Source organism: Podarcis tiliguerta (assembly GCF_965153285.1).
Source record: "Podarcis tiliguerta genome assembly, chromosome: 1".
In the NCBI taxonomy this organism is placed as follows: Eukaryota; Metazoa; Chordata; class Lepidosauria; order Squamata; family Lacertidae; genus Podarcis; species Podarcis tiliguerta.
This window is the reverse complement of record NC_139534.1, coordinates 123,446,234-123,472,166: the sequence shown is the minus strand read 5'-3', so window position 1 is coordinate 123,472,166 and position 25,933 is coordinate 123,446,234. Positions and strand designations below refer to the sequence as shown.

The following is a 25,933-nucleotide window of genomic DNA, read 5'->3' as shown; positions in this document are numbered from 1 at the left end:
GAACTTCAGAAGGCTCCTCTCTCCCAGCCCTACCTGAAGATGCTGGCGACGGAACGAGGGACCTTCTGCAGTTCAGATGCTCAACCACAGAGCTTCTGCAATCCTTTCACACAGAAATCCACACCTGGTAACGCCCAGCTTTCTTCATTTTAGCATCCAGTGATCCCTTCCAGACTCCTGAAGGTTGTTGTTGTTTTGCAAGTGTATTATGCAACAGCATGCCATTGACACAAGAATAGTGCATTAGATTTATAGCGGACGGTTTGCACATCATCCTGCTTTAGGAGTTATCCTGCGATGCTCCGCCAATGTTCCCGCAATATTGTCGTCTCAAGGGGAACTCTTACGTTATATAGAGCCAGGAAAGTGGGGCAAAACCACCTCCAAACCATTGGTGGTATAGAAACTTGCGGGATTTCGGCAAGGAGTTACAGGACACGCACTGGTGGGAAACGAAACAGTATGCGCACCCAGAAACTCTTGCAAGTGCAAGCAAACTGGAAGTGGGGTCTCATGTAACCGCCCCGACACCATCATCAGCACAAATAATCATGAATGCAGAATAGAAAGGACAGCTGGAGAGGTCCTAATTTAATGAGGAAAAGCCTTGTCAGTTTACGTGCAAAAAACGTACCATTCTGACCTGCATTCTGTTCACCTTGGCTCAGGCACAAGACACCTGACAGACCGTCTCCTCTTGCACCAGGCTGCCCACTCTTGAAGGTGTACTGCAGACCCCTTTCTCTGTGACCCACCTATTGCTGAAGCGTGATTGGTAGGGATGTGTGAGAAAGGAATTCTTGGTGGTTGTGCCCTGATTTTTGGATTACCCTACCCAGCCAGATCTGTTTGGCTCTCATTGTTTTTCTCGGACTGGCTAAGACCTATCTAAGCCACTCTGAGCCATGCAAGGGCAGATGTTATCTGTGGGTGGCATTTGACTACTCAGAGCAGACCCACTGAAATTAAAGAGCATGACCAAGTTCGGACCATTCCATTTCTGTTGGACTGTGATCACAGCTTAGTTGACCACTACCCTAAATAAATGCACACTGGAGACTCAAGGGCAAATGTTTTGGACTACAGTAACCATCAGCCTTGGGAAGAGACTTAAAAGGCCTTAAGGTGCATGCGGTATACAGACCAGTGTGTCGGTGCCTATAGAAATTAGCCTACTGTACAAAGGGACTTCTATCATTGTTTTCTCAATCTGGCCTCTGGCCCCTAGGCCCCTCTAGCATGTGGCCCTCAGGAGGCTGCTTAGAAAGGAATGCGGCCCTTCGACTCTAAAAGATGCTCCCCTAAAACAGAATTGATTTGTATGGCTCTTTTGGACTTTTGTGGTCCACCACAGAAGGTTCAGGGTAGGGTCAAATCCTGCTGGGTCTGTGTGCCAAATAGTCAAGGAGAACAATGTATGTGCTGAAGACTCCCAGCAGTTGATCACACAGCCTACCTCCTCAAACACAAGCCAGACTTTCACTCTGGTTTAGAGTATTCCACCTCCACACTTTTTCGAAAGGACCAGGCTGCAAACCTGCGTTGACTTACTTGGGAGATGGACCAATGGAACCCTGTGGATGTCTCTCCAGAGTTGGCATCGAGGGTTTGGCACAACGTAGAACCCATATCCCCAGCACACCCACTCCTCCTCTTTGCCATTGCATTGCAACCTGCCTGCTCCATCTTTCTCCTTCTCTAGCCAGAGGAGATGAGAAAGGTGAGAAAGGGATACTGGTTGCTACCACCAGCAAATTGCTCATTGGCTCCATCTGGCAAGCAGGCAGATGGAAGCAACAATGCAGTAGAACAGCAGCAGCAGCAGCTGGCAGTCATAACACCGAGAGGGTGGGCTCACTGAACAAGGAGGGGCCATTGAGGGTGTCTTGCTCAAGCCCCCTCCCCCCCAAACTAGGACACACTCCAAGTATGTATTACTCACTGCAAGTCAGTTACCTCAGGCCATGCACTAAACCTTGCTACACTTTGGTAAACGGGGTGGGGGGGGCATTCCTGTCTCATTAGGATCATTTTCTAATTTATTAGGCCAAGGCCCTCTTAGGGATGATGTCTGTACTTCTGCCAAAATGATAAACTTTGCAGTTTGTTGGGGCTCTAAAATACTTTGTGGGCTTCCTCCACTGACCTTATTTGACACAGTGTGATATTCCTAATTCCCCCTATAAAGCCCATACTCCGATGCATGCTTACTTGGGAGTAAGCTTTATTATTGTACCAAGGACCTTTCTTCCGATTCCTACTTTTCCTGCGGGGAGAGTTCCGCTGCTTATTCGAAGGCTCGACACTTAAAACAATTCAGAGTAACAACAGTGAAACGAGACGTTGGTCGCTGGAGTTTAGAGGGGATCCCGGATCCAAAAATGGATGACCACCGCCTGGTTCAGGAGCCGATCCTAAGAGAAGTTCTGGAGCAGGGGTGCCAACTTGAATAAAATATTGGGGTGGGCATATTATTGATCACAAGACGTGGCTCAAACATGCCATTTGAATCGCGATGCCCATCAACTTTTTTTGGGGGGGGGGGGAGCGGCCCAGCCAGCACAAATATTAGAGTGAACGAAGGGACCACGGCACCTTGTTAGGTATAAAGGAAGCTTAGGATCGCGTTGCGCGCGCCACGCAACCATCAGCGCGAAAGGCTCTACCTGCACGCGCGAGAAATAAGAAAAAAAGAAAGAGGGCAGCCCCTTTCCCTTCTTGCTCCCTAGTTCGCGGGCGGCGGCGCGAGCCGACGTGCCGGGCGCAAGAAGGCACACGCCCGATCCGCACCCCCGTGCAGCCGCGCACGTGCTGGGTCGGGCCCGGCCCACGCGCAACAAGTGGCTTGCGCAACAGCCCGCCGCGGGGCGGACGGCGAGCGGCAGGTCGGCGGCTGCGGCGCCTCCGACGGCTCGCTGGGAAGCGCGCACGCTCCGGCTTCCCCGCCTTGGCCCGGCCTTGCCGCTCGCTCGCTCGCCCAGCCCTTTCGGGAGCCGCGTGGCCACACCCGCCCGCCGCCGCCGCCTCCTCCTCCTCCCCGGGCCCTTCCCCCTCATGAATATGAAGGCGGTGGCGGCGCCGTCTAATGGGCAATGAAGCTGTCACTCCGGCACCTACTTGTTGGCTGTTCGCGCAGCAGAGGCGCACAGAGGAGCGAGCGCAGTGGCGAGGCTGAGCTGCCGGCGGACCCGCGCTTTCCTCTGGCTGCCGCTGCGGCTGCAGGAGCGCGCCAGGCGCCCGCCAGGATCTGCCCTGCCTCGTCCGTCAGCCCGGGGCTTTGGCGATAAGGAGCGGCGGCGATCTGCAGGCTCCGGCCGGAGCTTTCCACCTTGCGCGCGGCGCCCGCCCTGCTGCCCTTCCCGCCGCCGATGCTCCGAGCAGCGGCCGGTCGATGGATTGTCTTCCCTGATCGACGGCGTTCAGCTCGGGGTAGCAGGCATGCTGGATTCTGGCAGGCGGCACTGGGTTCTCCTCGCGGCGGCGCTTAGGCTGTGGCTGCTCCTAACTTTATGGGTGCAGGTAAAACAACGCGGTCTCTATTTTTGTGTGGGGGGGGGGGGTTGCTGTCTTGCAAATAAAAGGGAACAACGGGAAAGGGATAGGGGAGCGGAGAGGACCTTTATCGCAGTGCGCGCCTTACCTTTCTTCTTCAACCGCCTGTGCTGCAGCGGAGATTGCCTTTTGGATAATATTTCCCCCGTAAGAGAGTGGCTATCTGGAGCGCACCCTTTTTGCGAAACTTAAGCCCGATCTCGCTTAAGGGGAAGAGAGAGAGGAGAGCGTGGCTTCTGCTGCAGATCTCAGCCAGCCTCCCTTTCCAAACGCGTCGCTTCCAAGCCGGCGTGTTTGCTTTGGAAGAGCGCAGGCAAAGTTGCCGTGTGCAATGTTTGCATGGAGAATTTCGCTCCTCTTCTCTCTCCTCCAATTATGATTTATAATCCATTTATCTGCCCACCCGCGGAACGCTTTCCTTTTTTTTTTATAACAGAAAACAAAACCGGTTTGCATAGCTCGGCTGGTCTCCCTTACGACTGTATGAATCCCAAACCATTTTATTTAGGAGTTGCTTATTTCAGTTGCAAATGGGAACATTCTGCAGTTCCCTTGCACGGCTTGTGAATATTTTCCCTCTCTCTATTGCCACAGCTAGCCGGAATTGCGGCACCGTGTCCCTGCACCCCCACCCAAATAGCTCTCGATCTCATCTTTTAATAGCACTGTCTAGTTGTAATAGTTTTTCGGGAAGGCTTGCTTTGCCGTAGGAAACTCCGGAGTGGCTGCTGGCTTGTAAATCTCCGCGCACTTTTTCTTCCCAAGACACTGTAGTAATGAGGTTGTATGTGTCTGTCACCCCCCCCCCTTCCTTCCCTCTCCCTTATTTTTAGGTGTCCCAGTCCACGGGCTATTTCGAGCTGCAGATTAACTCGGTGAAGAATGTAAACGGAGAATTGTTGAATGGGGAGTGTTGTGATGGCATGAAAAAGCCCCAGAACCTGGACTGCGCGCGGGACGAGTGCGACACTTACGTGAAAGTCTGCTTAAAGGAGTATCAAGCCAAAATCACGACCACTGGAGCATGCAGCTACGGCTCCGGATCTACTCCTGTTCTCGGTGGAAATACTTTTTATCTCAACAACCGCAATTTTCATCAGGGGAAAAGTCACGACATGGGCAGGATTGCTATCCCTTTCCAGTTTGCGTGGCCGGTAGGTCAACTTTCCTTTTTTAAAAAAAATATATGTATAAAAATGTGTGCGCGTGTTTGGAGATTTGCTCATCATTAAGCAATAGGCATAAGTGGTTTTGTGCACGGTATATAGGCTAAGTGCTGAATGGTGTTTGGTGTGTGTGGGGGGGGAAGAATTATTTGGATGACCTTCCCTTTGTGGCTAGCTGCAGTTCTGTAACTTGAGGTGCTTTTCCTTCCGCCCTCTGTGGTTTTATGCGAAGTGCAGGCAGGGACTGGCTCAACTTGAATCGCGGTTCATTGCTTGGAAAATGCGACGCGTTTTATTCTAACTGACAGACGAGAGGCGCGCACTGATCGTTTTCTCTCCTCTGCACCCCCGGAAAGGAGAAACGAGGAGCGGTTGTTTGTTTCCTGGGGGGGGGGGGGAGGGAGAGCAGCCCCGATGCCACTAGGCTTACATTATGGATTTGCAGGAGGGCTTCCTCAGAGCAGCGACAGACAGTAGCAGACAAGTGACTTGCACCGCGCGGATCTGCAAGGATGTGGCAGCTGGTGGTGCAAATGGCTGGTTATTTACTGGGAGCGGGGGAATCGGGCAGTGGAGATTTTTTTCCAGGGAGCCCCAGGTGTTGGGGATAATGAACTCCTAGCAGCGTGTTGCATGGAAAGTGGGGAGGGGGGGGGGTTGATTTTGCCTAATAAAAAAAACCTGGGAAAGGGCACACCCAGAGGCATCTCCTCATAGGGGCGTGCCTGCTCCTCATAGGAGCAACTGCGAGCGGCGGGGAGGAGGAAGTGCGTTGCGTGACAGCCTCCTCCCCGCGCTTTGCAAGATCCAGGTGTGAGCGGCCGAGGCTGTGCAGAGGGGGGGGGGGGTTTACTGTAGATGCGAAGGTGCTGTTGGCTTGCACGGGCTTTGATCCATACCCTTGGGTGTTTGGGGGGCACAAGGCGCCGCTGCTGCGAACTCGTTGATTATTTTTGTTTTCTTTAAAAAAAGTGGGGGTGGGGGGAATGCTGTAAGCAATTCCCGCCCGCTCTCCCCCCCCCCCAAAATGGGGCGTGTATTTGCAAAATAAAAATAAAATGAAATGATCCCTTTTCCAGCAGGGGGCGCGTGCGGCTAGCCTTGCGCTCGTGCCGTTTAATTACATAGAATACATGCATATATAAAATGCACAACACCATCCCGCTCTCAATGCAATGCCTAGAGAACATAGGGCGGGGGTGCGTGTGTGTGTGGAGAAGTGTGCCGGCAGGGCGTGGAAAGAGGCGGCGGCGGCGGTTTCGCAGTGCAAAGCAGCTGCGCTTTAGCCGCGGGCTACGGGGAAGCGCGGGGCGCGCGTGCTGCTGCTCGCTTAGGGCGCGAGCGGCTTGGCTCCTGGGACCAGACCTGGCGGGGAGGGCGGGGGCGGGGCGGGAATGGCTCGCCCGCCTGGCGCGCGCCTCGGCAGCGACCGTTGGAGCGGGGAGGGCGCGAGAGGGAGCCGCCAGCCTCTCCCTCTCCTCCCTCCCAGGCTCTGGGTTCAAGTAGTGCGCGTCGTCGCAGCAGGGCGCACTTCTCTGAGGGAGGAATTCTGTGGAGAGAGCAAGGCACCTCTTCTCAACTTGGGGTCTTTTCGAAATGCATCCCTCCATACCCAAAGTTTAAACTTTGGCCCATGAAAACCACATGCAACTACCCCTGACTTCTGAATAATTTTTTTTAATAGGAGTAACCAGAGAGGCGCACGCCTAGTGAGGTAGTCATGGCGCAGTGTGGTGGCCCACAAATGTAAACTTGGGGTGAACCTGTTCAAATTGACACGCTACTGACTGACTTAGGGATGTTTATCCCCGTGGGTTAGTCTCTGAGCAAGTGCAGAGTGAATCGTGGGTGGCAGGTGGAGGATGCGACCTGAGAATTTGTCTGAGGCCACAGGTCTCTTTTTTATGAATCTTAAGCCCGGATTGAATCTGCTTCTAAGTTTATCCATATGCACACAGTGGGGGGGGGGGGGAGAGCGAAAAAACCCCCAATTCCTTCCTGTCAGAGGCCTGTGACTGACAGAAAACATCCTTAACTCCAGCAGCTGCTATTATTGCCACGATGTATGATTAAGAGAGGTTATTCTGATCCGGTGAACTTCGGCGTTTTGGCCATTAAATTACCAGAGTTTTGGAGGTAGATGTTTGGCATACTTCATTTTGTGTTTATAAAATTGTGTCCCCTTTTTGATCTCGACCTGGTCTAAATGGGCAGACCATGTGAAAGCTCATGAGGGTTTGGGTCTGGTCAATACCACATATACACAACCTTGGGTTCCATGATTGAAGGAAAGTGGGGCTAAAATATAAGTAAACGTTCATGTGTGACTCAGAGTTTTACTATGTCTTCCCAAAAAAGTGTGCACAGCAACTGTATGGGTTTTTTTAATTGCCATTTTCAGCCTCTCAACAGCTGTGTGATAGTCCATTTCTCATCAGCTGGTGTGCACATGTGTCAAATAGACCTATGGAAATACTGGTAGTCATGTAGTTTGGTCTTGCTGTGTCCACAGGATGACATCGCAACTCCACAATAGCAGGTAATAGAACAAGGTGTGTCCTGTGTGCTATGAAAAGGAGTTGTCTAAAACACGTTGGTTGATCTTTAGAAGAGCTTTGGAATGGATTCCTCTGGACTCCTATAGTACATAACTGTTAGCAGTAAGCCCAGCTGCCAAAGACAGACTGGTAGATGGTTTTGTATGTATTGGAACACATCTTTTTCATGCTTCTAGATAGAAGTATGTTCTGTTACTTAGAGAATTTGCTTTGCGGACTTTGGGCTGGGAGTTAGGCAACTAAGTGTTGTGGAAGAAACTTGATGGCAAGCTGTATTCTAATAGTTCTAATTTCTGTTTTAATGGTTAAACTGTTTTAATGGGCATATTACATGTTTTAATGATGGATGTTTTATGGTTTTGATGAAGTTGTTTTACTGTGTATCTTGTACATGCTCATTATTATGCATCTTAATTATGGGCGGCTGTATTTTTGTAAGTGGCTTTATAGTTTACTTTGCTGTTGGCTTTTTTATGTTTGCGAACCACCTCTGTATTTCTTCTTGAAAAGAAAGATGGTATATAAATTCCAATATTAATGCTGTTTGTTAGGGGCCGGGCTCTGAGCTTAGAAATCTGAAGAAAGGATTGTGTGTTGAGTCGTTTCAGCGCTAACAAGTACAGACCATGCCACCTTCTGTATTCAGCAGAGTGTATGTAGTAACTTGCTCAGTCTTGTGGCAATCCTCTGGACAAACATGCAGTGGAGCTGATTGAGAGCAGCGCATCCAATATCCGTCTCCTACCCAAATATTTGTTGCTGGTATTCATTTTATGGATTGCTAGTCTGATTGCCATAGTCATTCTCTTTAAAGGGTACCTGGTTGAATAAGACTTGTGGCTGGCCTTCATATTCTCAGCAGAGGATACTTAATGATACCAGAAAGCGATTCAGAATCTTCACAGTTATTGCTAAAAATAAAGAGTACAGTTTTCAAATTAGCGGGAAATCCAGGTCTTTATGTGGGATAGCTCTTCCATTGCCAGGAGTATTGCAGTTTCTAATAAACCAAAATAGATGGTCTTCGTCATAGCAGTTCTGTTCTGTCGAATACAGTTGTGTGAATGTGATGAAAACCTGTTAGGTTGCCTGCTACATTAGTAGAATTGCCAAATACACTGTGTGCCATACGTGCCCTTATGAATTCTAAGAAGCTGTAGTTCGGTCTAGAGACTGAACGTGTACCCCTCGTGACTCTCATGGGGGAGTTCATGTAGCCAGGGGTGGGGGAAGCAAATATTCCCACCAAGAAAGCTTCTTATTCCCCACTCAGCAAAGTCCCGTCATGTTGTAAGACAGGCATAGCTTAAGAATTTCTGAGATCATCTTCCTTAGTCTCAGCTCCACCTATCCACACTGTTTATAAACAGTAAACAGGAAGATAGCTATACCTCTACAGCTCTACTGTGGAATACCTTTGCACTGCAGTTAGTTTCTGCACATTCTAAAGAAATATCCCAGAACCTAAGCATACCTGTTGTCTTGCTGATATCCTGTACGTATTAACTGTGTTTGTGCCTTAGAATGCATCATTACTCTCCTGTAATAGTCCACTGAAGATTAAGCTCAGTAGTGGGCAACAGCTGATCCAAGTCAGAAATCCCTGAATGGCCTCTGTGGAAGCCTAAGGCACCCTGGGAAATAGACTGAATAACCTTTTTGTAGAGCAAGTGATTTGCATTCTCTTGCACCTGCACACTTTGATTATGTAGGTGCCACAGGATGTCATGCTCATCGGGGCTAGGATGAATTTAGCATTGAAAAAGAAGTGTGTTGTTTAGAAGTGTGGTGTCTTTGTAGATATGTTCACCACTTTGAAATATTCAGGTACATAGAAGTCTTGTTTGTCTAATCTTAACTTTGCTCCTCTGTATTTTTGAGGACTTTAACAGAACTATAACTTTTACTGAGACCTCTGGGTATGGGGTAGTATATAAATTCAATAAATAATGAGTGCCCTAATTCATGATCTCCAACAGCCCCCTACCCTGAGTCCTCTTTTGCAAGGTGATTCAGGTGAGGAGAGGTGCTGGCTCATGTTTCTTCTGTTTCAGCCCCACTGAAATGGAAACAAGCCCAGTTGCTCCTCTTCCCAAATTTTCTGATCTGCACAGAGGGCATGGGGTGTGCTTTCACCTCTTGCAGGGCTTTTCAGTATGCACTAAGTGGCATGGATTTCTCTTCTGTCAAGGCTTGGACTGCACCACAAGCCTCATCATCTTCTGCAATGCTGGTATGAAAAGGAAATACCTTTCCCTAGTGCTGTTGAATTCCTGGAGAACTTGCGGGGGGGGGGGATCGCCACTGTTAAGCAGTTTAGGGGTTCCTTAGAGCACTAAACCCAACTGGTTATTGTATTTCCATATTTGTGTCTTAACGTTTGTTTATATTAACACTTAGCCATTAAGGTTACGTTTGTCCCTTGGTCTGTGTTGACTGTGACTACAGCTATTGCAGATAAATGAGTATAGAACAGGCAGCTTCTCAGATACCAGAGTCCCAATCTCTTTGGACTAGTCTGGAAAAATTGGTGTATAATTATTGCAGCTACTATACTTCTTGTATGATTTCTGAGTTTTGTTCCCTTTCTTCTTTGTAATTCAATAAGAAATATTGAAACTGCCTTTGGGTCTTCTGTTTCCTTGTGCATAATGTTGCAGAAACACTTATTCCTAAACATTTGATGTATACCTTCTACCCTTTGATCTTACCCCTATTTGATTTCAAAGAGACGAGTGCTACATTTATGGTTGTAGGTCTAGTCAACAGAGTGGTATAGAACAGCATTTAATTCTTGCATGGTGCAGCCAGCTACAGAAAATTCCCTTTCTTCAGCTTGGATAGAGCCTACCCTCTGCTCTGATGCTAAAACTATCGCAGTTAATCTAAAGCACATGTGTGTTTATATTTTAATCCTGGCTTGTAAATCACCACTTGCCTGGTCACCTGTGGAAAGTATAGTGCATTCAACCAGGCATATTGCTTGCCAGTTTTTTTCCTTCACCTGTCCTCCAGGCTGTTGGTATGCTACAAAATAATTTACATGGGTATAAGTTGGCAAGACGCCATTATATTTGTAGGTGAGTAACTCAGTAGACTTACCAATAGGCTTTTATTATGTCTGAAAGGTGTTTGCAGTGTTTGGGGCTGTCATTCCATGCAAATTTACTTAAGGATAAGTTCCCAAGTGACACTTCCTTCAGAGATAATACATCAGGGTCAGGCTCCCAAGTTATGCATCTAGAACAGTTAACTCTCAGCTCTTCAGATCGTGTTGTCCTTAGAACTTCTACCAGCCCTACCAGCCAGTAGTCAGGGATGATGGCAGATGCAGTCCTGGCTCCTTGCAGTTCATTTCTGTTTTACATCCCTGCACAATCCGGTGCTGTTGGCACCTTGGCTGCTTTGCTGTACAGCTTTAACTTGAGATAATTTATGTGCAAGTTTAAAAGCACATGTCCCAATACTGATCCTTGGAGGACCTAACGTCTTACTTCACTTAAGCTGCAATCCTAAAAAATCCCATGGATTCAGCGGAACTTATAAGTAAGCATTCTTTATGTTGCACTGTCAGTGATGGTGTGCTCTTTTTCTGTTGTCATAAATCCAAAGCCTTTAGCTGTTGAAACATCTTGATCTCTTTAGAAGTGCTTAGACTGCTACCTTGGGGAACATTTTGTAGAAATCTGGTAGAGTGAGTCAGGTGTGGTTTGTATATGCAGCTGTCCTTTCATTACCGCCCTTCCATACTCCTTGCCCTAAACTTCGTTTAAAGTTTTCTTGCTTGAAAAGCTTTAACTTTAATTGACACTTTATTAGCTACTATACAAACACTGCGGACAAACTGTTAGATAAGCAAATGACTAAAACCGGCTCTTAGAACACCACACGGTTGGTTTACTATGGTTTAAATGTAGTTTAAATGTGACTTGATCTAAAATCAAAGCTTTAGTTGCTTTTTAGTTTCTTGGCTTTCATAAACTTTTCAAGTGAAGTTAATGGTCCTGCAAATGGCTTATAGTTTGAAAGCCATCTACATGGCTTCTGGTTTCATAGTTGGCACAGAACTTTACTGAATGGCTACAATGCAGTCTTCTTTTATGTTAGTTCCGTACTTGGCAGGCAAAGAGTTTTCTGGGAATTTCTGGACCTCAATTGCTAGGGAATGCATTTTTTTTAAAAAATGCTGTCAAGATCTTCACAAATTTCACTAGAATAAAAGTTGCTATAGCAACCAGTAAATGACATGCTGCCTGATACCAGCACTTAATTAGGGTTGTTTATCCTTTACTTTGTGTAATTTGGCTTTTAACATCCTTTCTTCCCTATTGAGAGGAACCTCTTAATCTTAAGGGCATGTTCTATTTGGTATTACCTGTATTTGAGTTGGTGTTTATAATTCAGGGGGTCTGATATATCACTAATAATTTGAATTACCCCTATTTTTTTGCAAGGGATACATCCAGCATTTGTATTGTTTTCAAGGGCAAGTGAAGGGTTGCTCAAGAGAACCCTTGGAGCACTTGGCTTTTACTACTGTAAAATTCCAGGGCTTACTCTTGTAAAGGTCAGAAACGATCTTGTTGTCTTGTTCCATTTAACAGGTTTCTTCAAGCCTGCACATTCCTCTTAGATCATCCATACAATAGAACACATCCTCTGACTCAGGTTAACGTGATGCTAACAGAGTGCAGGAAAGATGAAGGGGCACAAAGCCAGAGGTGCCTAAGGGGCAAGGGATAAGTTTTAACAAAGCCACATGACTCAAGCCAGCAGCATCATGAGATGCAAAGGGAGCTGGAGGTAGCATTTTACAAGTTGTCAGGCAGCTTGACATGAGAGAGGATGGTGGGGTGAAAAGGGGAACCTTCTCCAGTGTGCAAAATGGAGCAGACCAATATTCTGTGTACTACTATAAACAGCTCCACTGGTATTGTGTACAGCAATATTAATTATCGTTATCTTTCCTGATAAAATCTTAAGATTGGATTTACTGTCTTTTATGGCTTTTACTTAACCTCTGTTTGGCCTTCCATTCATGATTGCCTTGTACATTCAGTCGGATGAGTAATAACTCTTTTGACAAGTCTTTCTTGATGCATTGCATTACAGTTAATAGAAATGGGCCATAGATTAGTTTGGGTCTGCACAGCCAGGCCCTAGGTTCCTTCACCTCTCTTGGGTCATTTAGACAAGTGGGCACCTATCAATCACATGATATCACAATGACGACAGGTCACCCAAATTAACATTTTTCCTTAGTGGGTATGATAGAGCCATGCCTGCAAAGGAAGATCCTTTGCATTGCCAGTTTCGGTTCAACATCAAGTGTGGGCAGGTGGACGTGGTTTGGGGAAAACTTTATTATGGGCCAGATTGGGACCTGTGCTAGGTCTAATTTGGCTCACAGGCACTGCTATACAGTATAGTATTCATTCTTCTTTTTTCTTCCCTTTTTTATTCCTAAAGTATTTTTCTTCTGGCTGTTATTACCAGTTGGAGGGTGTCTGCGCTGTGAACCCTTTTTTCTATTTACCGTATTTTTCGCCCTATAGGACGCACCGTCCCATAAGGCGCACCTAGTTTTTTGGGGGGGAAATAAAGGAAAAAAATTATTTCCCCCCCAGGCGCGGGGTTGGGGAAGCCCGAGCTTCCCCCGACCCCAGCCCCCAAACAGGCAGCTCTCTGCAAGCCGTGGGAGCCCAGTGCTGGCTCCCGCTGCTAGCGGAGAGGTCCGCGAAGCCTGGGCGCGCTGAGCTCAGCGCGCGCAGGCTTCGGCATGCAGGCACCTCTCCGCCAGCAGCGGGAGCGTTCCCGCTGCTAGCGGAGAGGTCCGCGAAGCCTGGGCGCGCTGAGCTCAGCGCGCGCAGGCTTCGGCATGCAGGCACGTCTCCGCCAGCAGCGGGAGCGTTCCCGCTGCTAGCGGAGAGGTCCGCGAAGCCTGGGCGCGCTGAGCTCAGCGCGCGCAGGCTTCGGCATGCAGGCACGTCTCCGCCAGCAGCGGGAGCGTTCCCGCTGCTAGCGGAGAGGTCCGCGAAGCCTGGGCGCGCTGAGCTCAGCGCGCGCAGGCTTCGGCATGCAGGCACCTCTCCGCCAGCAGCGGGAGCGCTCCTGCTGTTTGCGGAGAGGTCCGCGAAGCCTGCATTCGCCCCATAGGACGCACCCAGATTTCCCCTTCATTTTTGGAGGGGAAAAAGTGCGTCCTATAGGGCGAAAAATACGGTACTTATCTGATGACAAAATCTTCTGATTGCATACTGACTACTTTTTCAAATCTTCTATAAGCCATTGCCCTCTTTTTCTAGCTGCTACAATCTCTCCCCCCCAAAAAAAAATTCAAATAGTTGGTGGGGCAGCATTATTCCCTCACCAAATACCCTGTCCCGGATGTGCTTTGGTTGGGTCTCTTCTACTCTGTGAGAAACTTTATGTTCAGAGTCCTTTGACTGCTAGATTTCTCAGTCTTGAAGCTTGTCTAATGTGTCTCGACTACATGGGAACCAAATGTCAAGTTTCTATGCACTTTAGCAGTTCTCTTAAATGAAAGTTGACCGTTGCTTTTCAACTTCAGCACTGCTAAATATTCCATTTGAAATCAAGGGGGAAACAGATAATAGAGCTGTTTAGCCCCCAATTTTAAACTGCTTTTAATGCAGCTCTTTGAAAAGACCTTAAATTAAGAAGATAAACATTTGTATTCTGTGCATCACAAAGAGTAGATTTCACCAGCAAAACAGTCCTTTTTAAGACTATAATTTCACATTTGTGTATTCTTCACAGCTTATAGAGTCCTAAAAAATGCATAGAAATTGAAAATATCTGGAGGCTTTAACTTACCTTGTGTGATTACATATTCATTATCATTTATGTTTAGAACCATCAGAATGAAGATAATGAATTTCAGTGAAGAGAAAGAGCATGAATGCTCCATGTTGCTAACTCTTCCATGACCCATCTCCAAAGATCACTTAATAAGAGATAACCTTTGCACATGGATAGGGCTTGGTATGAGAGAACCACAGGTCTATGAGAATATGACACACATGGTCTATAAATATGACTTTTGTAAGTCATATCCGCGTAGTAAAATTCTTGTTGCAGCTTGGAGTAATTGAGGATCCACTGGAGTTGTGTGAATCTGAACACAGAACTCTTTCAGTAAGAGCTCATGTTTAAGTAACAGATTTGCATGTTTTCCCTGGATGGATGTGGTGGTGATGGTTGTTTAGGTAAGCATCTAAATTTCTTTAGCAGTCTGGTGGCTTCTTTTCAAAATAGGAACATGTTCTCTCCTTCCAGTAATAAGTAGGGATAATTGAGGTTTCCTAAGTTTTCATTTTCGTTGCAGCAGTCAACTCCTCATTGTAACGTGGCAATTGGATATTACCCGGTATATTGTAGTTCTAGAAATTAGAAAATTGACTCTTCTGCATAGGAATGAAAGATGGGGGTACAAAGGAAAGGATTAAATAAATAAATAAGTCTCAACATGGGCACTAGTGACATCCCTTTAAGTGGGAACAGTATGGTGCTTATGCTTATGTCCTGTTGCTGAACTTAGATAGTGGCTTCCAGTATCACAGAAGTTACTTCTTTCCTTCCTGAAGTTTCCCATTTGTTTCTAGATTTCAAGTAGGAGTCTTCTGATGCGTCTTCATTGAAGGACACGCGTAGGAGAGATTTAACCCTCAGCCTTGTACTGCTCTCAGGTTTTTGAAAAATGTAGTAACTTTTAAAAGCATACACCAATAATGTCAAAAGAGTATGGAGACATTTGCAACACCTTACTAAGATACTTCATAGGTTCCAGGTAGGATTGTGTATGTGCAGAAAATCAACACGTTAAAATAAAGAGATACTGGTAATGATGAAAGAAGGAGCAAGGGTCGGTGGTCACGATGATGAGGATTTGAGACATTAGTACATAAGCAAGGTGAAGTGTGGGAAGGCACATTAAGATACTAAATTATAATGAAAAGAATCTGAGTAAATCAGCATAAGTTGTATAAAGAGCCGGCTGCTAAAGTCACTTAATGTTATTCAGTATCAATAAACAAAAGCTGGCTGCTCTAGACAGGTCAAAGGCAATTCAGAAATCCTGGAACTTGTTCAAGCATGTGTAGAGTATCTTTGCCAGATAGAGAAACAACAGCTGGTCCTGCACATCTGCAGTTTCAGAAGACAAAGCTTCTAGTTTGTGGTTGAGATTTGTGGCTGCTTACTGGGCGCATCTACATTATGTCTAGATTCACTGAAGCTCCTTCTCTTGCAAGGGATAGACATTTCTTGTCCACATATACACCTAGTGATATTTACATATGGAAGGGGAAAGTATGGCTGCTTTGTTGAAAGATACGCATTGGGGTCTGATGGAACCCTCAAGGACCCTAAAAGCTCAGCATAATTATCATCCAACCTCTACTTAAAGACCCCAGTGAGGGAGAGTCCACTGCATCTATTGGGAAGCTGTTCCATTGTCAAACAGCTCTTACCATTGGAAAGTTCTTCCTGATGTTTAGTTGGAATATCCTTTATTGTAAATTGAATCCATTAGTTTGGGTCCTTTCCTCCAGAACAAGAGAAAACAAGCTTGTTTCATCCTCCATGTGACAGCCCTTTAGATATTTGAAGATCGCTATCATAGCAGTTTTCTCATCTCCAGACTAAACTTACTCAGTTCCCTCAACTGTTCCTTGGTTTCCAGACCTTTGATCATTTTGGTTTCCCTCTTCTGCACATGTTTCAGCTTGTCAATATCCTCCTTAAATTGTGGCGCCCAGAACTGGACACAGTATTCCAGGTCTGCCCAAGGCAGAATAGAGCAGTACTATGCCTTCCCTTGATCGTAACAATAGACTTCTATTGATGCAGCCTAGAATAGCATTAGCTTTTTTCGCTGCTGCAATCGCACTGTTGACTCACGTTCAGCTTGTGGCCTACTCAGACCGCTAGATCCTTTTCACATGGGGTGGCGCTGTGGGTTAAAGCCTAAGTGCCTAGGGCTTGCCGATCGAAAGGTCGGCAGTTCGAATCACCGCGGCGGGGTGCGCTCCCGCTGTTCAGTCCCAGCGCCTGCCAACCTAGCAGTTCGAAAGCACCCCTGGGTGCAAGTAGATAAATAGGGACCGCTTACTAGCGGGAAGGTAAACGGCGTTTCTGTGTGTGGCTCTGGCTCGCCAGAGCAGCGATGTCACGCTGGCCACGTGACCCGGAAGTGTCTTTGGACAGCGCTGGCCCTTGGCCTCTTTGAGTGAGATGGGCGCACAACCCTAGAGTCTGGCAAGACTGGCCCGTACAGGCAGGGGTACCTTTACCTTTACCTTTACAGGCAAGCAAGGTGTCCTCCATCTTACATTTCTGCAGCTAGTTCTTCCCACCAGACTTTGCCTAATCTATCACCCAGCATCTCATTACAAGTATTAAACATGCACCTTAATAGGCTGTATACTATGTGCAAGCACAGTTTAATCATTCCTCTCTGATTATGTGAAAGGAGGAACAAAACAGGAGGAGCAGTCAGGCAGTGTGTGCAGCACTATTCATCCCAAGGTTCTTCACTTGTCATTTTATGCAAATGTGCCCATTTCCTGTAGATGGAGATCTGCTAGGAAGTCAATGCCGCCCTTCCTGCATAAACTCAAGAACATAATAACATGGGAATGTGTGGCATTATGGCTGTACGCTGAATTGATGATGGAAGCTTCCTGTTGAGTTCAGGTGGCAAAAAAAAAAGAAGAGCACCCATATGCTTTACATCTTTACAAGTTACTGTTCGCCATCAGTTTTGATCTCGAAGAAGCTGGACTCTGGTGGGTGAACATATTTGCATTTTTAGATATCCTCCTTTGCTCTATATACACTGTGTTTCTGATGTGTGCCACCCCATTTGGATATTTCTGGCTTCTTTACTTGCCTTGCCATGGTTATGGTTAGATTTCCCTATAATACATCTTTTAAAAAAGTTGTCTGATATCCGCACTCCTGTAAGATCAAAGGTGTGCTTTATGGCCAGTGTTTGGATTTCTAACTGCTTTTCTTTGTAAAGTTTAGTGAATACAGAAGTACACTATCTACAAAGCAGGTTCAATTGGACTTTCTGACTTCTACTTTGTGCTACTGTAAATTAAATAGATTAAACTGCACCATATAAATATGTGTTAAATCCATGCAACAGTTTGAGTTCTGCATTATATAATGCTCATGTAGTGCCACCTTAAGGCATTATACCACCCTGGGGGGTTGCAGTCTAAAAATAGATGCAACAGAGAAACAGAGGCAGGGGTAAACAGTAGAGAGAACCAATAGTGCATATATATTTGTAGGGTAGGCGGACGCGGGTGGCGCTGTGGGTAAAAGCCTCAGCGCCTAGGGCTTGCCGATCGAAAGGTCGGCGGCTCGAATCCCCGCGGCGGGGTGCGCTCCCGTTGCTCGGTCCCAGCGTCTGCCAACCTAGCAGTTCGAAAGCACCCCTGGGTGCAAGTAGATAAATAGGGACCGCTTACTAGCGGGAAGGTAAACAGCGTTTCCGTGTGCGGCTCTGGCTCGCCAGATGCAGCTTTGTCACGCTGGCCACGTGACCCGGAAGTGTCTCCGGACAGCGCTGGCCCTCGGCCTCTTGAGTGAGATGGGCGCACAACCCTAGAGTCTGTCAAGACTGGCCCGTACGGGCAGGGGTACCTTTACCTTTATTTGTAGGGTAGGCCATTATTAATCACAATAATAGACATGTGTGTTCATACACTAACAGAGCATTGGTGACTTGCCAAAGGCCACCTGCTGAGTTGATGGCAAAGACAAGGGGTGGTATTTAACAAATGTTTTACTATTCAAATTAAAGGACCTCACTTAATTATGAGTTTTATGATTAATTCAGTGGATTAATTTCGGTTACTCTTTTCTGAACAAAACCTGAGCAGTATTCAATTAAAATTTTGACTTTGGATTGCCAATGCACCAATATTGCAATGCCATTATACAAATTTATGGTGTGGCTCTATTTGGAGTACTGTATTCAGTTTTGGTCGTCTCACCTCGAAAAGGATATTGTAGAGTTGGGAAAGGTTCAGAAATATGAAAGGGCAAGTAAAGTGATCAAGGGAATCGAGCAACTCCGTTATGAAGAAAGGTTGCAGTGCTTGGACTTTTTAGTTCAGAGAAAAAGCAAGTATGAGGCAACATAACAGAAGTTTATAAAATTATGCCTTACATGGAGAAAGTGAAGAGAGAGAGAAAAAAGTCTCCCGTTCTCACAACACTAAAATTCATGGATATCCAGTGAAGCTCAATGTTAGAAGATATGAGATATGTAAAAGAAAGTGCTTCATGCAGCATTTAGTCAAACTATGGAACTCACTCCCCCAGGAAGCAGCGGTGATTTAAAATCGGTTGGGAATTTAAGGTGGGTTAAATTGATGAAAAGAACACACACTTTCACATTCTACATTTTGGAAATGCAGCTGGAGAAAGTTCCTGAGACCTGAGTTGCTATCAGAGTAGATAGTACTGAGTTAGATGGACCAAAGGTGTGCTACAGTACAAGACAGCATCATGTAAGTGGAAGAAATTGGAGGACTAGGATCAAAATGATCTGAAGATGTTTGAAGAGTGATATTCAACAGACCTGCAACTTGTGTGCATTTAACTTGCACAATTGCAACTTTATGCACTTGGTGGCTGGCCAGATGACATCTCACACATTAAACACATGCAGGGCAGAGAGCTTAAAAGCTCTTTCCATGATGGGTTTTCCCGCCTTGCTTGGTAGGCATGGCCTGCTCAGTGTGTCGGCTACAGAAAGATAGGGATGGTCACGTGAGGGCGGTTCCAGGGTTCTGAGTAGACATGGTTTGGGGTTTATGCTCAGTGCCCCAGAACTTAATGCCTGCACAAGTTATGAGTCTGCTGTACTCAAGTTTGGAAAATGACTCTAGTATTAAAATAGCAGAACACAAAACAAGACAGGATCCAATTAGAACAGGCACCAAAACAGCGGATGAAGTTAAAATTGAAGTTCTAAGCAGCACATGTTATGGCAAGTAATCCTGGACTCATAATTTATTTGCAAATTAACGAGTTACTAGAGACACTTTTCTAGTAGAAAGCTTATTGAACACTTTGTCTTTGCATTGTGCATTACTGTAACAGGTTCTTTGTGTAGAAATAATTAATTGGAATACTGTTACGTGAATCTAATGGCTACTCATATTTAGAATGTTGTTTACTTTATTCTCAATGATTAGAACTGTTGCTAATATACTCTCTTCATTAGATGTACAGAGGCCAATTAAGTATCAAAGTATTTGTTGTATGGGTAGGATTATAAACTTCACTGGCTTATGAAAGAGGTGTGTGTGTCCCCCCCACCCCCCCGAGTTTTTAATGCACAACATGCAATAAAACTCGCCTTCCACACTTTTATTTATTCTCTCAACTTGTTTACTATATAGACCGTGGAGAAAACATTACCAGCAGGCCCCCTGATTACATTGTCTTGTTTTAGTAAACATCTGCCTTAAATATTCATAGTCTCATCTATGAAACTTTCAACCTGTAGCCTTGTTTTGTTTGCTAACTTGGAACTTTAATTGTTTTAAAGATGTTCACCCTGTTTTCTGCTGTTGGTTGTATTTTGGAGCTGTTCTAAGACCATGAAGTATGCTTTGAGGCTCTGACTAATTCTTGGCTAGCTGAAATCTATAGGGGTCCACAGAGTCTGACTTACTATCCTCCCTCCCCATAGTCTTGCATTGTCCTGGAACTTGGCAGGTAGTAGTTCTGGTTGCAGGTATTGCTCTGACTGCACGTGTGACATATTTTACTATCCAATTTGAATGTTTGTCATCAACATCCAAGTTGGGAATCTACTGTGCCTAACTGAATAGCTCTTGTTGAGTCATGGATCATGTGAATGTGGCTGGATTCTGGTCAGGTGCTTGCAGTTAGCCCCATAAACCACAGTATATGTGGATAGTACACTTGTATATGAAGAGATATCACTCACTCAATGAGCTGCTGTGGCGAAGAGGTTGCTGCACTGTCGCTTAACAATTCATTAACAGTTAGTCATATTTCCATGAAATATTCACTGCATTGTTGCTGCTACCCATGCCTAAAACTTATCCTGGGGTTTGTGTATGCACATGTATAATAAATAGTGAAATGGAATATGAACTCGTATAAAGGAATGTACTTTGAAGCTTTGAAGGGTTTGTTGGTGCCTGTTAGTATGATTCATCATTAAAATTCTGTAACCTTTTTACTGACCTACTAGCTGCTAGGTATAGGTGCTGGCAATAACCTGACCTCATTCAAACATCACTTGGAAAACTATGTTTTAAATGTGAATGTACAGTGTTGTTCATGCACACTGCTGAAATTATGGAAGCTTCACTCAACTGCTACTGGGAAATGAGCTATAATCCAGTTTAGCATTTTGTCTGAATCTCCAAACAAACCATCATTGGCCAAAGTCTCATATTGGCTTTCCACAAAATAAATCACAAGCCTGGGTTTGGACACAACACTAAACCAAACCAGGGCTTGTTTCCCAGCAAGGGTCAGGAATGAGTGAAGCACCGGCAATTTTGTACTTCCTGCATGTATGCTGCGTGTTCATACTTAAATGACAGTTTAATTGTAACCCTGGTTTAAGGTGATGTGTGAACTAGACCTGTGTTTTTGAGCCTTTGGCTCAATGAATAAAACTTAATACTAAATCTTCTTTTAACTGGAAAGATCATGTTGGAGGACTGATAACTAAATTATAAACTTAGGCTTGCTTCATGGGGAGGTTGCTAAGAAACTGATGAATAGTCTCTAGAGTAACCAGTTATGTGTTGTCTGGCCAGAGGCATGAGCTTGCTCTCTGAAGACTTTAGCTCTCTTGCTGGCTCATAGCTGGCTTCATATCTAAGCACGCAGCTAGCTTTGCATGTTTTAAGTAGCTTTACATATCTTTCTGAAATTGGAACCTCTGTTCCTTAATACTGATTCTGGAGTCTTAGTATTTAATGTTCAGCACTGTTTTTTTCATAACATAACTTGCAAAATCTAAGAAGAGATCTTGAGTTAAGAGCTAGAAATTGAGGTGCTAAATTTAAAAATTTTAAATTTCTGCTGATGCAGAAACTACAGAACTGGAATAGTGTCTTCTTTTTTCCAATAATGCTCAATCCTGCACATACCATTTTCCTGCTGGAAATGATCCTTCTGATAGTTTTGGAAAAAGAGAGACTTTCAGCTGGAAAATGGAATGGAGAACAGTCAGACTTCTTTTCTCCCTCCTCTTGCACCATAGTCTTGATCTGTGAGTAGGGGCTGCTCTGATCCATCACTGGGAGGCCCTGTGGAGGAAAATAAACGGGGAATCCAAAGTATGTTCAGGCATGCTATTAAAATTATATTTAGTGGCTCCGTGCATATTGTAGAATCCCACTGATTTCAGTGGAGCTTATCAAAGTGAGCTTTAGTGTCTGTCCAACTGAACCATGACTTCAGCAGACCAGTTAGGTAGATTATATGGTTAAAAGGGAGCCAAGTCTTTGCCCTGCAGATTGATAACACTCTTGTTCATCTGAGCCCAGCCTAGAAAAATCCCTGTGAAAAGCAGACTGTGAGGAGATAAAACTACTGCATGCATACTGGTGTTTTTCTGCAGCAAACAAATGGAAGACACACATCTGCTGTGGGACATAGCTGTGTACATATAATTTGGCTTGCTGTGGGAAGTGCAAAGTTGCCTTAATCTTTATCTCTTGTAATTTATTCCCTGTGATCTAGAAATATGTACATTCAGCCCCCACATCTCTTCTAAATTATTGTGAGGTTCTTCCTGGCTTTACTTCATCCTGCCACATACCAATAAACTACTGACTTCAATTGTCCCATCTGCTTGCTTATCCATTGTTTCCCATCCCCTCAGTTAATGTCGTCTTTTGTCCTTTCTGTTTAGAGCAGGCTTCCTCAACCTCGGCCCTCCAGATGTTTTGAGACTACAGTTCCCATCATCCCTGACACTGGTCCTGCTAGCTAGGGATCATTGGAGTTGTAGGCCAAAAACATCTGGAGGGCCGAGGTTGAGGAAGCCTGGTTACCTTATTGGCCCGAATATAAGCCACACCCGAACATAAGCCACCCCTTTAAAATTGGAGGGGGGGGGAATACCCAAATATAAGCCACTCCCTTCCTCGCTGCTCCTGGCTACATACTAGGAGCGGGGGCGGGGAGCCACACGGTGTTGCCAATGGCCTTTCCCCTTCCTCGCTCTCTTCCCAGCCTTGGGGGAGAGGATGGGGCACTACGCGTGGGGTGGGTGCCACTTTGCCATGCTCCTGGCGCTGATTGCCCTGCGCTCCTGGCTGCATACAGTAAGGTTGCGAATATAAGCCGCACTTTAACTTTTCATGGTTGGAATTTGGGGGGAAAGTGTGGCTTATATTCAGGCCAATACGGTATATGGAGCCATGCAGGGCACATTGGTCCATCATACAGGGGCCAGCCCAAGTTAACTTACCGTATTTTTCGCCCCATAGGACGCACTTTTTCCCCTCCAAAAATGAAGGGGAAATGTGTGTGCGTCCTATGGGGCGAATGCAGGCTTTCGCTGAAGCCGGGAGAGCGAGAGGCATCGGTGCGCACCGACCCCTCTCACTCTCCAGGCTTCAGGAAGCTATCTGCAAGCCTTGCAAGCCCTGTGGGAGTTCCCACAGGCTCACAAGGCTTGCGGGCAGCAGCCTGCCGCCCGAAGCACGGGGAACCCTCCGGAGGACTCCCCGTGCTTCGGGCGAGTGTCCCCAAGGCTGGCGCGCCCGACGGGAGGTCCCGCCGAGCGCGCGAGGCTTGGGGCGGCAGCCTCCCGCCCGAAGCACGGGGAGCCCTCCGGAGGACTCCCCGTGCTTCGGGGGCGTGTCCGCAAGCCTTGCGCGCCCGACGGGAGGTCCCGCCGAGCGTGCGAGGCTTGGGGCGGCAGCCTCCCGCCCGAAGCACGGGGAGCCCTCCGGAGGACTCCCCGTGCTTCGGGGGCGTGTCCGCAAGCCTTGCGCGCCCGACGGGAGGTCCCGCCGAGCGTGCGAGGCTTGGGGCGGCAGCCTCCCGCCCGAAGCACGGGGAGCCCTCCGGAGGACTCCCCGTGCTTCGGGCGCGTGTCCGCAAGCCTTGCGCGCCCGACGGGAGGTCCCGCCGAGCGCGCGAGGGTTGGGGCGGCAGCCTCCCGCCCGAAGCACGGGGAGCCCTCCGGAGGACTCCCCGTGCTTCGGGCGCGTGTCCGCAAGCCTTGCGCGCCCGACGGGAGGTCCCGCCGAGCGCGCGAGGCTTGGGGCGGCAGCCTCCCGCCCGAAGCACGGGGAGCCCTCCGGAGGACTCCCCGTGCTTCAGGCGAGTGTCCGCAAGGCTTGGGGCGGCAGCCGCAGCTGAGGGGGGGAAATAAAATTTTTTTATTCATTTCCCCCCCCAAAAAAACGAGGTGCGTCCTATGGGCCGGTGCGCCCTATAGGACGAAAAATACGGTAAGTTATTTAACCACTGTAAATTTGGTGTTTTAACACTTCCATATGCACACCCATTATATAGCAATACTACCAGTTGTTGTTGTTTAGTCGTTTAGTCATGTCCGACTCTTCGTGACCCCATGGCACTCCTGTCTTTCACTGCCTCCCGCAGCTTGGTCAAACTCATGTTGGTAGCTTCGAGAACACTGTCCAACCATCTCGTCCTCTGTCATCCCCTTCTCCTTGTGCCCTCAGTCTTTCAATACCAATTGTAGTTACCCCATTAGAATTGTTCGGAGTTTTCCGCAGTTCACTTGGCGCTTTCTGCAGTGGAGTGGGAATGGAAGGAACTGAGAAACAAAAATCATATATGACATAAAAATGTGAAGTGAACATTTGTAGCTTTAAAGGTATTGCAGAAATGAGACAAGAATAGCAGGCATTGGCAGACTGGACTGGAATCCAACCTGCATTCCAGTTCTTTACACTTAAGTGAATCCTGATTGAAAGGATTGAAATGAGCTGATTGAAATGAGCTCTACTGAAATAGGGTAAGTGTTCTTAGGAGTCCACCTTAAATGTGAATTACCGGGAATGGAACACTTTCAAATTCCTATGAGCCATCAGCAAATTTAGGGACTTTTGAGACATGTTTTAGAACCTAAATTTATTTATTTATTAGTTCTAGGAGTAAAATGTTAACACTTGCAGTTTGCCAGTATTTTAATTCTTTTGTACATGCATGCATGTGGTATTTCAGTTCTGTGTTCTGAATGAAGATGTAACTAAGTTAGAACAGCTTATGGTAACAGTAAATGGCATGCGTGTAACTCAATATTCTGGATAGTTCTGCAACTTACATTGGCAGTAACAGATGGCTTCCTTTTTTAAGGTGCCCTAGTTGGAGGCATTAGATTGAAATGATCTTACAGAATTGTAGAACAAGATTTGTTGGGTACAGAAACAGTAGATCTCTATTGTTTCATCCCCTGTCCTGCTGTGCTGCTACTGAAGAACTATCAAATGTTAAGTGATTCTGAATATATTACTGTTTGAGTGACATGTCGTATTATTTCAGTCCTGCAAAGCATTACAGTATATTAAAACTGGAGTGAATGAAGCCTGGCACTGAACTTTTGTCCATAGTAAAGTAGCTAGGAATGGGGGAGAAATTTGATTCCGTTCACACATCCATCCTTCAAAATTCACATCTCTCAATTTTACAATATGATTACCCAGCCAACTAATTGTGTACAAAAATGTATGTACTATGGTGCAGTGTGGATAAAACAATATACAGTAAAACATAATATACAGAAATGTATTGTATTGGGAAAAATGAATACAAGTGTGTAGATTAGGAGAAATTAGCACTAAAATGCTGATTAATTTTCACAATGAACACATTTTAAATCTTGAACTTATGTGAAAATGAGCTGAATTTAAGATTGGAAAAATGAAAAACAAATCAACAGTCCCTAAATGTAATGAGTAGCTTAAATATAGTTCTGGACCTCACATGCCAAGTCCTTTAAAAAAATTCATTCGTCTCCAGGCATAATGATACTTTGCTGTCTTAGAGATAACCCATCTCAAGCCTGGAATGAACATTTGCTTTGGGAGACGCGCTGTGTGTATATGAATGCCCTGTCCCAGCTGCACACAGGGTCTTCTGGGCATATCTAGTCTTGGTGATAATGCCTTTTCCACCCTAAGGTTCTTCCATGAGGAACACTGTGGGAAGGCTAGCATTTTGTCACTGAGGAACCAACTATTCCCATAACACATTCTGGATATGGTCTTAGTCAGACCTGGCACTTGAGACTATAACACTGCTTATTCGCTGTATATATTGATAAACTGATAGTACCTTTTGATCTCCAGAAGTCTCTGCAGGGAAGCATGGAACTGTATATTGGAATGTGTGTTTTCTTCTCCATTCTCTTCTTTCCCCAATAACTCTGTAGTCAAGGGAACCCTGGGTTTTGTCAGTATAAATTGCTTTCACATTGTATAATTGCAGACAGTATAATAGCACTGCCTGCTACTGCACAGCTCGCCAACACACACACACACACACACACACACACACACACACACCAGTGAAGGTGAGGAAAAGAGAAGTGGTGGATGTCAGCAGTGGCAAAGCAGAGCTGGGGTGTAGCTGTTGGAA

The 25,933-nt window shown here is 46.1% G+C and overlaps 1 protein-coding gene across 6 annotated transcripts in view; it reads left to right on the top strand.

Moving 5' to 3' along the window:
* Nucleotides 1-2,856: 2,856 nt before the first annotated feature.
* The window catches only part of JAG2 (jagged canonical Notch ligand 2), a 91,246-nt gene continuing 68,169 nt past the window's right edge, over nucleotides 2,857-25,933 (top strand). The window contains exons 1-2 of one of the 6 annotated variants that reach the window (XM_083434013.1): nucleotides 2,857-3,519; nucleotides 4,386-4,706. In XM_083434013.1, the coding sequence (XP_083290139.1) occupies nucleotides 3,439-3,519; nucleotides 4,386-4,706 (402 nt within the window). In that variant the 5' untranslated portion in view covers nucleotides 2,857-3,438. Of the gene's footprint in view, nucleotides 3,520-4,385; nucleotides 4,707-6,139; nucleotides 6,433-7,230; nucleotides 7,258-25,933 lie in introns of those variants that run through there. The other 5 variants (XM_083434012.1, XR_014509674.1, XM_083434015.1 and 2 more) reach the window with 5 other exon arrangements.